Source organism: Alnus glutinosa, chromosome 3 (genome assembly GCF_958979055.1).
Source record: "Alnus glutinosa chromosome 3, dhAlnGlut1.1, whole genome shotgun sequence".
Taxonomy (NCBI): domain Eukaryota; kingdom Viridiplantae; phylum Streptophyta; class Magnoliopsida; order Fagales; family Betulaceae; genus Alnus; species Alnus glutinosa.
Genome location: NC_084888.1, coordinates 12,375,620 through 12,388,157, shown reverse-complemented (window position 1 = coordinate 12,388,157; position 12,538 = coordinate 12,375,620). Strand labels below are relative to the sequence as shown.

Below are 12,538 nucleotides of genomic sequence, written 5' to 3'. Positions count from 1 at the left end.
CTTGCTCGTCGTTTGTAACAAAACAAAATTCAGATTGGAATCGTTCATAACCTCCGAAAGATCAATATCATAGACATCGATGGATAGTAAATTAGCCATTTCCGTGTTCGGAGAGTCGGGGATGAGTTCACCGAGCTGCAGGGAAATGTTTGAGTTTGTGGATGAATGGGTGTTTGATGGGGTTTGTCTTTGTTGAGATTTTTGTGATGCACAGTGGGTGTTTGATGAAATGCCTAAATGGGTGGGTGTTTGATGAAATGTTTGAATGCATGAGCTATGTTTGATGAAATTCAATTCTATAGCTGCAATCCTTTGTTTGTCAAAGCTAGAGCAACAATTACTGGGCATCTTGCTAACTTTAACTTTCAACTAATATTGCTAAGTAGTTGAGCACCTGGAGGTGTAGTTTATTGCTTGATTTCAATTACAAAACCAATGCTGTAAGTCATACCTAATGAATTGTATTTATTGTTGGAGAAAAATTGAGCTGATTTGCATTGATGTTTGTTTCGGTCCATCATATTTTAGCCTAAACATTTGTTTCCCATAGGGAGTTCAACTAGGATTTACTTAACATTTGTTTCCCACAGGGAGTTCAACTAGGATTTACTTTGATGATTTGTTTTGACCTAGCTTAACCTATTTTGGCCAATGCAATCCAGGGAACAAAATATGGGCCCTCCATATTGCTTGTAGTGTAGTTTAAACTTGCACCTTATTTGCAATTAGTTAAAAGTCTCATTGGTTTTGTTGCATGCAATATTTTGTGTAGGCATTACCAAATGTCTACAACCAGTGATTTGTCAAGTGGTCCCCCGTTATGTTACTGTGGTGTTCCTGCACGTGTTAGGAACTCTTGGACTGAGACTAATCCCGCTAGAAAGTGGTATGGATGTATTAACTACAAGGTAAATCTTGAAATTAGCTTTGTGTTATATGTCGTTAGTAGTTTGACATATTTGCCTCTTTTTTTTTTTTTTTCATGCAGAGAGCCGGTGACTGTGACTTTTTTAAATGGGCTGATAAGGAGATGTCCGCTTACGAAAAAGGTTTAATGGAATATCTACAACAAATGGAGGAAAGAAGACATGATGATAATGACAAAGTTGAGAAAATGATTGAAAGAAAATGCAATGAACATTATGCTAAAATAAGTCGAGAATTAGGGTTGGATCAAAATAATGGGAGAATGTTTCGAGCTACATCGTTAGTAATCATTTTGCTCTTAGTCTTTTACTTTTGTAGTTATAGTGGACCTAGAGGTACTAACTTGATGTTAAACTGAAATTATGGAAACTGTTCGCTTGTAGCTACAACAACATGTAATATTTTGTTGAAATGTTTTGTATCTCTCGTTGTTGTGGTGTTATTTACCAAATGGAGACAGTTCACTTGTAACTACAGCAACATCTAACATTTTGTTGAAATGTTATGTATCTCTAGCTGTTGTGGTGTTATTTATCAAATGGGTTGTTGAAATGTTATGCACAACCCAACCTCTGTGCATTCAAAATTGTCAAAAGTGGTCAACAAACACAACCCCACCTGTGGCCAATCAACATTGTGAAATAAACACAACAATCCCACCTATGTGCAATCAAATAAACACAACCTCAAATATCATATCTATCACTTAATTAAAAGTCCTCAAATAACATATCTATCACTTACTTAAAACCCAAGAAAGAGTATCAATTAAGTCACTAAACAACAAAAGCAACAACAACATTACAATCCAACACTGTTTGTCATCAAATTATATAACAATAACAACGCAACCCAACAGATTGTTTAACCAATAATAAACAAAAAACTACGGGAATGACTTAATATTTTTTCCACTCGGGCTTCTTCCTCTTTCTTTGGTTAGCTTCAAGAACTTCAATTGCATTCTCAACTGTTGGAACAATATTACGGGCTCGGGCTCTTGTTGCAGGCTTTGATGAAGACCCTACTGGCTGAGAAGAACATACTTCCTGAGAGGACCTTGTTGGCTGAATAGGCCCTACAGGCTGAGTAGATTGTCCTGGCTGTGAAGACTCTGATCGTCGTGGAGGTGCATACTGTCGTACAGTATTCACAGTACCTTGAATCTGTAATTACAGTGTAAAGCAATGTTGTGAGTAAAAAATAAGAATAAAATTAAACACATAAATAACAAATGTTGTGAGTTCTTACAAAAGCATTTGACTGATGATGCTGAGGTTGTGACTGAGGATGCTCTATTGTCCAAGGCTGCAACTCAGTAGACTGACCTACTGCTTGCGGTCCTACTTGCGGCCCATACCACCTTACGGTGTTGACAATACCTTGGGACTATCAAGACACATTAATTAGCAACTGAACATAATTTATCCATAAACCAACTAAGTTAAAAAAGCAATGAAATATAAAAGATAAATATTTTGGGTGCTCACAATGACATTAGTTTGGGTCCAAGGCTGTGATTGAGTAGACTGACCTACTGCTTGCGGTCCTATTTGCGGCCCATACCACCTTACGGTGTTGACGGTACCTTGGGACTGTTAAGACACATTAGTTTGTTTACAGATAAATAAACAACACATAAATTATGGGTGTTTTCAGTGCTAACCCAAGCATTGGTTCGAGGCTGATGCTGAGTCTGAGGCTAAGACTGACTTCTACCTCTGCCCGAAACCCTTGAAACTGTAAGCCCTGGTGGGGTTGGTGGACCCATACCCCTGCCCCTACCAACAGCCCTGCTACCAATACCCCTACCCCTACTCATACCCATCCCCCTACCTCTACCTATACCTCTACCTCTAGATGATGCACAGTGGCTTGTGGGGTATTAGGGGGAATTGAGGGCTACAAAATGTAGTTGGGAGTTTGAGCATTAGTGTCAAATGTAGTGAAAATTTTCTAAAAAGTAGTGAGAGTATTGAAAGTTACCAGTTCAGTATCAACTGTAGATTGGGGATTCGATTCACTATCAACTGCAGATTGTACCTAGCACATTAGAGAAACAATTGTTAAGTAAAAAAATTAAGCAACACACAATTAAAAGGTCCAAAAAATATGAAAGGTATTTACCTCACTCCTAGACTGTCCTCTGTAATTCACTACTTCTATTCTTATACAGGGACATGTTCTTGCATTGTGTCCAATCACCCTGCATCTGGAACATCTCATGACAACCCCACCCTTCCTTATCCTATATGGATTCTTGGGCTCGTCTGGTCCACTAGTCCTTACTGTTCTCGGCCTCCCAGGTTGTATTCTACTCAATGGTGGGTCTACATGCTCGCTGTTTGTTTTTGTCCACTGTTCTTCTCCAGGCATGGGATACACAACAGGTTCATATGCCTTTTTAAGCATATCCACAGTGTACCAATCAGAAACATAATCTATGGGTTCAACACCATCAACCTATATTGCACATATTGCATGTGCACATGGGATACCTATCATATCCCATTGTCTACATCCGCAAGTTCTTCTCACTAGGTTCACCACATATTGTTTCTGCTTGTTTGTGATTTCAAAGAACCCATCCCCAGCATACACGCCGTAGCAATGACCAGCATCATGTGAGAGTTCATCTAACTGTGCCATAATTTTGGGACAAATCCTTCCTTCCATGTTACTGATGCCTTCCCGCTTCTTCTGGTATCTCTTCATCAATTTCGTTTTCAACATTTCAAGCAGCGATATAATTGGCAAGTCACGTTGTTTAAAAATCCAAGTATTGAAACACTCCGACAGGTTGTTCACAATTAAGTCACACTTGGGGAAGGTACTGAACCAAGACCTCGCCCATGTACTTGGGTCAATCTTGGACAAGTAATCGTACTCATCGGGGCTTATCTCATTTAGTTCCTCCATTTCCCTTCTCCATTCAGCCTCTGTGTATGCTGCAGCCGCACTCCACAGCTTATCCTTCAACGACACACCTTTATGACCTGCATCTTTGTAATTTGCGTATAAATGTCTACAACAAATCCGGTGCTCAGCATTGGGAGCAACCGAATCTAAACTTGGTACCAAACCCTGCACAAAGTAAAAATTAATATGTCAAACATTCACATATACATCGTTGATAATATGAAGGAATATTTTTGGAATGAATTTTAATTGGTACTTTACCTTCTGGCGATCAGAAATAAATGTCCATCCCTCTGCGGGAGGAGTGCCAGGGTCCGATAGCAAAGCTTCTAAAAACCAGGTCCAACTATCTTTAATTTCGGCTTCCACAACTGCAAATGCAACTGGATACATCTGGTTGTTTGCATCCCTCGAAATCGCGACCAATAGTTGGCCCTTATGTGGGCCTTTTAAGAAGCATCCATCAAGGCCAATGATTGGTCTACAACCAGCAAGAAAACCTCTTTTCATGGCAGCTAAAGAGAAGTACAACCTCTGAAATTTTCCTGGAATACAGGTAACGGCCTCTCTATCTTCATCATTACGCAACTACCAACGTTTGTTCTTCTTATCATCTCTAAATAATCCCACAACTTGTTGTACAGTTCATTCACTTTTCCACGGATCTTTTCTTTTGCAAGTCTTCTAGCCCTGTACAACCTGTGCTCTTTGACATCCACACCCCAGCTATCCTTCACCTCCTCTACAATTGCCTTTACAGGCATGTTTGGTTGTGCTCTGAACTTGTCTATTAACTTGTCTGCAATCCAATTCGATTTCAGAATCGAATTCTCATGTCTCCTCCTACAACTGTGTTTTGGCTGAAATGATCTTACTTCAAAGGATTCCTCATCCTTGCACTTGCGCCCATAAATCCTATATTTACAACGTTCATCCCTGTATACCACTACACACTTGGCAAGATAATTCCTCTTGAACTTAACATCCTTCCTCATTTTTACATTACACTCTTTAACTGCCTCTCTAAAAACCTGTATCGGCGGGAATTTTTGACCCACCACAAACTCTGGATTACCCATATTAGTTAGATGGAACTCAGACCGCTTTGTCACATGTTTTCTCCGACTATGGGAGGCTACCTCGTACTGCTCATCACTATTGGGAGGAGATGTAAGAATGTCATTGCGTGCCATGTCTGAGTTGGCATCATCATCATCATCAGACCCACTGTCAACACCTTCCTCTTCACTCTCATCACCCTCTTCACTATCTTCACCCTCCCTACCACCATCTCTATCTTCACTACCCTTTCTCAACCCCCCCCCCCCTCCCACCATCGGATTCAACCTCTCTCATGCCCCCCCCCCCCAATAGATGGCCCAATCACATCATTATTCTCAACAAAAAGATCAGGTTCATTCACCTCATCCCAATATGGATCGTCTCGATCGATCCTAGAACAGCCCCCTTCGTCATCCCTATAATCATCATCATAATTCTCCTCATCATTGGCATGAATGGACTCACTAAATGAATTTATGTACAACTCAACATTTGGTAGACCTGCGTGTGCTTCAACCATTTCACGTACACCAAAGTTGGATGTAATTAATTTCAATCCATTACACAGTGTACAACCCGGTAATAAGTAATAAATTAGGTCACCAAAAATTGATATCCATAATTTTTGGCTATACCCTGAACCACTGAAAATGACAACTTATCATGCTCAATGGCCTCCGTGTACACATCTATTATCACCCCCGACATAGGTATTTATGAACCGTCTGTCTATGTGACCTCCATAATGCACCTCAAAAACAAACTCTTGTCTAGCCATCTTCACAAAAAACAGAAAGTGCAAAAAATAAGTAAATAATCCAATGCTAGAAATAAATACAAATAAATAAATAAGCAAGAAATAAGCAAACCTCTAAAAAACAAGTGCATGTTGTGCATCATTAGTGTCATGCATGCATGCACAATGACCCACTAACCATAATAGAATATAGTGCACAAATCTGGTGCTAACCATAATAGAATATAGTGCACAATGACCAACTCCCATCATGGCCCCTCACATAATAGAATATTCATCAATAGGGGACCAGACCAACTTCAAAAAGTCAAAATAACACAACAGAAGCTTCATTATTTAATAGTCGACCACGCACCCTTTAGACCCACTCGGCCACTACACAACAAAACCAGCCAAACTAAACAATCAACATCCTGTAAAGGCAGACATTAATTTACTAACTTTTTTCCCAAATATTCCTCAAAAGCCAGACAATTCACTTGACATATGGCCCTACCACTAAATCAAACACTAATTAAACAATCAACATCCTAACCAGTAAAAATGCCCTATGACTTTCCCTATTTCTAAATTTCGGCAACAATCATGAAGATTCAGTACCCTATATAAAAATACCCAACACAAGAATCATGTAGAGATAAAAAATGGCTACACTGTCTATATTACCTCTAGTGTCCGAAAAACCCAACTCCAAAATGCAAAGCAACACGCAGATTAGCACACCTCTGGCAAGGCGACGCACCTCCGGCAGCCCACATCCGGCGACGCAGTGCCAAGGTTCGAGAATCGCAACTCCCCCCACCCCGAACGTCCGCGAGCTTTAGTTCCAAGTGCTTGTTTATGATTTCGGCCCTACCCCAAAACCGAAACCCGGCCGATTGACACCCCCGTGAACTCGGTCGATTGTGGTTCTACCTCTGCCTGTTTGCAAATTTTCGACTAACTCGCTGGAAAATTTTTGACTAACCCTAAAATAAGACAAGTCAGTGTTCAATAAGGTGAAAAGTGGCAAAATTGTAATATTTTGCCACTTTTCACCTCATACGTGTGTTTGAGGCAAGAAGGGCATTTTCGTAAATTTGGGTTTGTACAGAGTGGCAATTTCGGACTTTTGGGGCTAAAAATATAACTTGCACGGCACGTGACTTGTTTCCATCCAATTTGATGACTTAAACTGACAGAGGGGGCCAAAAAATGAGAGGTTGGTAGTTTGGAGGGTTGGAGTGCAAGTGTTAGTAGTTCGAGATGCCATCCGGAGAAAGGGTGGTAGTTTGGGGGACTAATATATATTTTTCCCATAAAAATAAAGATGAGAATGCAAATGAGTTGTTGCCCATGCTTCCCATTCTAACTATGATTCCTATCACCCTACCATTAGTTTTTATTCAACTAGTATGCATTATGTTATAGCAAATATGACTCGAAAATACAATGAACCCAAAAAATATTTTGATTTTTTTATTATATTTAGCACAAAATTAACGAAATTAAACATCCTTAGATTAATTTATATATATATATATATATATATATATATATATATATATATATATAGAGTAATTAATCCGTTAGTTTCCAACTTTTGCATAATCGGTTAAAACCAAGAAATCAATAAGATTAAAGTTTAATTGCTCCTTTTAGGTTGTTATTAATCGGTTAGCTTTCAACTGACCGAATTACCTGAGTTGGAATAATCATACTCAAAACTTGAATTAAGCAGCAGTTCTAATTCAATTAGAAAAAGAAAAAAAGTAGTAGTTTTAATTCGGATTCAATAAAAATTCTCTAAAAAAATTTGGTTATAGTTCAATTCTTAGTTGAATAGGGATAGGATTCATAGACCAAATCAGACTCATAAACACTCCTAATTTAAGTGAAAGTATTAAACTCCATTCATATTTATCTCTAACTCTTCGTCTCTAAATAAGCGAAGCCCATACCCGTGACTAATTATTATATCTCCTGTATAACCCGTCTTCACCCCGCCATTAATTTACAATCAACGTTTTCCACTTCCCTCCAAGAAAATGGGCCGTCATAAGAAACGCTCCTCTGCCCGCACCAAACCCCCATCCCCTGCACCCTCTCCCTCCGTCGATCCCTCAACGCCCGATGAGAAGATGAACGTCATCCAAGATTTGGAGCGGGCTGTCGCCGCTGTCCACGATGGGGACCTTAGCACAGCGCTGAAAATCATTAACGACTCTCTTTCGCGCTACCCTGAGTCGGCGGCTCTTCACAGCACAAGAGGTGGCATTCATTTTCAGGTCGCTTCTCAAACCCGCGACTCTGCCGCCCGAGTCAAACACCTCGAAATCGCGCTCATAGGCGACTGCCGAGCCCTCCAGCTGGCTTCGAACTCCATCTCCTTCGCGCGCTACCGCGCCCTGACGCTCTTCGAGTTGGCCCAGAACGACGCCGCTGTGTGCTTCGATTACGACGCCGTGATCGAAGCATGCGAGCGCGCGTTGCTGCTAGACAATCCTACGGACCCCGTGGAAGATCTCTTGGACGTTGGAGGGATATTGTATGTAGACAATCCCAGCCCAGTCAATAGAATCGAAGAAGTGAAAAAGAAGCTCGTAAAGCTCATGGAGGAATCCAAGAAAAATAAGAAGAGTACTACTGTTCTTGGACATGGTGACGGGGAAGAAAAATTGAAGCAACTTGTAGACGATAACTCCCTGATCTCGGAGATACAGGACAAAATTAAGTCTCTGCAACGCAGAAAGGAGGATATCCTAAAGGCGAGTGATCCGCAGAATATTCACTCATTGTACTCCCAGGATGATCGGCTGAGGATCGAAGAGAAAAGAAAGTACATAAATCTCAAGAAAGTCGTATCCAACGTCGATATCATTGCCCGAGCCAGGCCTTATTGGAACAACACCATGAATTTTCAAGATAAGAAAGAATTGTTAAAAATAAGAATCAAAGAGCTGATAGCGCATTTTGATAGGAATAAGCTGGCCATGGCGAATGCGATTTTGCAGGAAGCGATAGATTTCGCTAAGACGAGGAAGTTTTGGAAGTTTTGGGAGTGTTGTTGCTGCGGAGGCAGGTTTCTGGACGGCAAATCGAACGTGAACCATATCATGAAGGCGCACATGGGAACTCTATCCAAGGATTTTCAATCCTTGGTGCCGAAAATTGTTCCTGAAAGAATTGCCAACATGGTTGAACTCGATTCGTGGAAGCCCGTGGACTCCATCTCCACGGCCAAGATGACAGAAAATCTGTCTTCTGAAGATTTAAAGAACAAGATCGTCAAGTGGCCTCATTGCGATGATAGCAAACGCGCGGCGATCCTCGATAGCATTCGCACGTGGTTGCGATGGTTTATAAGCAACAAATGCTTTACCATGAGCCTTCTTGTGGCGTTGCTGAACATGGCAGCCTTAAAGCTGAGAGCTCGTTTTTTCCCGATACGGTTACTTGACGTGGTTCCACAGCACCGACCGTTCCTCTTGATATTCTTTTTGGAAGTTTCGGAGCTTAATCCACTTGTTGAATGCTTGGAAAATCTGGCTGGAACTTGCGGATTACGTTCTATTTGTGAGACTAGTGTGAATGCTGATCTTGGGTTTTGCGAAAGGATTGTTTTCAGCGCTGACTTCTCACGTCTCCTTTTCGATGAGCGATACTTGCGAGGAGAGATTGGAGAGCCTGATGATGGGAGTGCAGTGACATCTCATGCTGATAATGACAAAGCAAAGGAGGAGATAATTACTAATGGTGATGCTTTTGTTTATTGGTTATGGATTGGAGGTCCTACAATTGGGGAGCAAATGAAGGAATGGACAAATACGAGAGAAGCTAGCAAAATTCGAGGAATGATGTTCTTCAACATCCTTAAAACGGAATTTGAAATGCAGCAACGTGTGTTTCAGAGAAAATGGGAGATTTTGAGATACAAGAAACCACTGCTAAATCTTTGGAATATATGTCATGAAGAAAAAGAGAAAAGGGAAGAAAATTCAGGGTACAAGCCACAAAGTTATCACTCCCTCTTGTTGAAACGGCAGAAAGAGCTTGAGATGAACAGCAGTGGCTCTGAGTTGCATACGATATGGAGTATTCTGAAAGGTGCTCAAACAGACACTGACATAGAAGAGAAGATCAACAAAAAGAGATATGGGATGGATCAAGAGGTGGGGTGTGCCTTTGAGATGGAAAATTGTTATATCCCACATTAATTATTCGTTAAACAAATGATTCTCAAATAAAACTAAAAATGGGATTATTCCTTGTTCCCGTTTGGTCTAACTATGTTAAGTTTTCTGTTGCAGCTTTGCAGGGTTGATGCTACAATCGTGGTGATTAATGCTTCCTTGCGGCAGACAGGGTTGACACTTGAGATGGTATCTGCTTGTGACTATCGGTCTATTCTGGTGCCCCTGTTGAAGTCACTCGTGCAGGTTTGCATCGTCTTCTCTTCTTGTTCCTTGAATATTCTTACCTTATTGCCGGCCTGTGTTTTGATGTGGGATAAATTTCTCCTACATACGTAGGCACGCCTGCAGGATCAGGTTGACAAAGATGCTGCAGAGAAGTCTAACACTGCAACAGAAGCTTTGTTGGCAGAGCTTGCTCTTGATGACGAGAAGAACACTAACAAAGGACAAGGACAGGGGAAGGGGAAGGGGAAATCAAAGGGTAAAAAGAAGAAACAATATTACAAAAAGGCCCAGGATTCGAAGGTTTTGATTACTGGTTTTGTTTTGTTTCCTTTTATTGTAGCAATGGTTGTCTTGTATATGCACAATCTCTTAATAATATATAATTCCTGTATTGTAGGGAACCGGTGGTGGTAAGGAGCAGCATCCGCCTCGTCAGGAAAATGTGGAACAATCGTGAGTCTTTGTGTTGATCTGTAAAGGATAATGCTCAACTAGCCTCTCATCCATAACATTTGAATTAAAATAGTATTTGGTTACATTACGAAAGCTCTAATCTCATCTTGAATATCTGTAGATATCCTTATCATCTTAGATCAGTAGTAAAGTTCAAATTTTTATATCTGTTATATATATTTAATATCTAGCTATAAATACAAACAGCCTTCACTTCATTGAGTAACGTTGTGTGAGCTTTGGGGCCATATGTGCTCCCAATTTCTAGAATAAAACTAAGTTCAATGTGCTTTTACCTGTTTTGTGCTTCAGTTGCTTTTCTGCTGGGCATGGTGGAAATTATCCAAGTTCTGAGATTGATGTTCCTGTAAGAACTGATGAATTGAAGCAACATGAAGAGGAACTTTTGCGTGAGGCAGAGGAGGAGGCAAGAATGCTTGATGAGGCGATAGTGTTCCAGATGAAAATGGAGAATGAGGCTAAACAAAAGCGTCTTGCTGAGCAAAATAAGAGTGCAGGTGAAAGCAGTGCAGAGAATGTGGCAACTGTTTCCTCTAAAGCTGGTGAACATGCTGGTTCAAGTGAGCAACAAGCGTAAGTCCTCGTTTTTGTTCTTACTATCATACTTGCATTATATGGAACCTTTTCTTTTCTTTTCTTTTTCATTTTTAGCTAAAAGACATGTACTTTGCTTAAATCTGTGGCCATATCTGCGTCCAATTTCTGGGTTTAAACAAAGTTGAATTGTTTTCACAATTTGTTGTGCTTCAGTTGCTTTTCTGCTGGGCATGAAGGAAGTTATCCTAATCCTGAGATCGGTGTTCCTGTAAGCATTGATGAATTGAAGCAACGGGAAAAACAACTTAGGCGTGAAGTAGAGGAGGTGCAAAGAAAGCTTGATGAGGTTCTGGAACTCCAGAGGAAAGTTGAGCATGAGGCAAAACAAAAGCGCCTGGCTGAGCAAAATAAGGGTACAGAGAATGTGGCAAAGGCTGAAGCTGGTGAAGATTTTGGTTCAAGCGAACAACAAGCGTAAGTCTTCTTATTTGTTCTTACTGTCATACTTGCATTATAGAACCCTTTTTTTAGCTAAAAGACATTTAATTTGTTTAAATTTGTGGCCATGCCTGCTACCAATTTCTAGGCTTAAACAAAGTTGAATTGTTTAAACAATGTGTTGTGTTTCAGTCGCTTTTCCGTGGTGCATGGAGGAAATTATCCTAATGCTGAGATCGGTGTTCCTGTAAGCACTGATGAATTGAAGCAACGGGAAGAAGAACCTAGTGGTGAGTCTGAGGAGGAACTAGGTTTTGAGTACTCAGAGGAGTTTGGAAGAAGGCTTGATGAGGAGTTGGTGCGTTTTCTTCAAATTGAATATGAGGCTAAACAAAAGATCCTTTCAGAGCAAAAAAGTACACAGCGTGCCTTAATCAATGCAAAGTCTGTCACACATGGTGTGCCTACTGTCTCCTCTCCAGCTGGTGAAGTTGGTTCCAGCGAGTAGCAGCAAAGGCAATCTGAACCAACACCCTTAAATGTAACTGCTGTCTTCTCTGAAGCCGGTGAAAATGTTGGTCCAAAATTAGTAATGGTCCCTATTAGTAAGAATAATTGTAAGTATTATTCTGTATCACATGTTTTTTTACCTATTTTTTGGATATTCTAGTCATACGTGGGTTTGAACTTTGAAGCATTTTGAATTCAAAGTGATTCAGAGCTATTAGATGAGGGAGCATTATGCTTCAGTAGTGAGGGCAACATTTTTGTTTCTTGTATTATATGCAAGACTGATTCTGTTGATACAGTTTCCAGCATGGTGACTTGCCGGATGATGATTCGCCTGAAGATTCGCCTTGTTCTTTATGATCTACAAAATAATAAACATTGCATCGGGGGGTGCCGACGATCCCCCTCCGATGCTTAAGTCAGATGATAGTTTGAATATGAGCAGAGTAATTTTTAGAAGCATAGAATGCACCTCTATATCTGAAGAGATTCTGGTATTTATAGACATTGAAGA

General features: G+C 40.4%; 2 protein-coding genes across 2 annotated transcripts; one reads left to right on the top strand and one right to left on the bottom strand.

The window, feature by feature from the left end:
- Positions 1 to 4,361: 4,361 nt before the first annotated feature.
- LOC133863180 (uncharacterized) lies at positions 4,362 to 5,183 on the bottom strand. The gene has a single exon (XM_062299156.1). It carries the CDS (start codon positions 5,181 to 5,183, stop codon positions 4,362 to 4,364), a length of 822 nt encoding a protein of 273 aa, XP_062155140.1.
- Positions 5,184 to 7,692: 2,509 nt separating this feature from the next.
- LOC133863179 (uncharacterized) lies at positions 7,693 to 12,187 on the top strand. Its single transcript, XM_062299155.1, has 7 exons — positions 7,693 to 9,816; positions 9,955 to 10,083; positions 10,177 to 10,365; positions 10,463 to 10,518; positions 10,831 to 11,112; positions 11,290 to 11,550; positions 11,707 to 12,187. Exons 1-7 carry the CDS (start codon positions 7,693 to 7,695, stop codon positions 12,020 to 12,022), a joined length of 3,357 nt encoding a protein of 1,118 aa, XP_062155139.1. The 3' UTR covers positions 12,023 to 12,187.
- Positions 12,188 to 12,538: the final 351 nt, after the last annotated feature.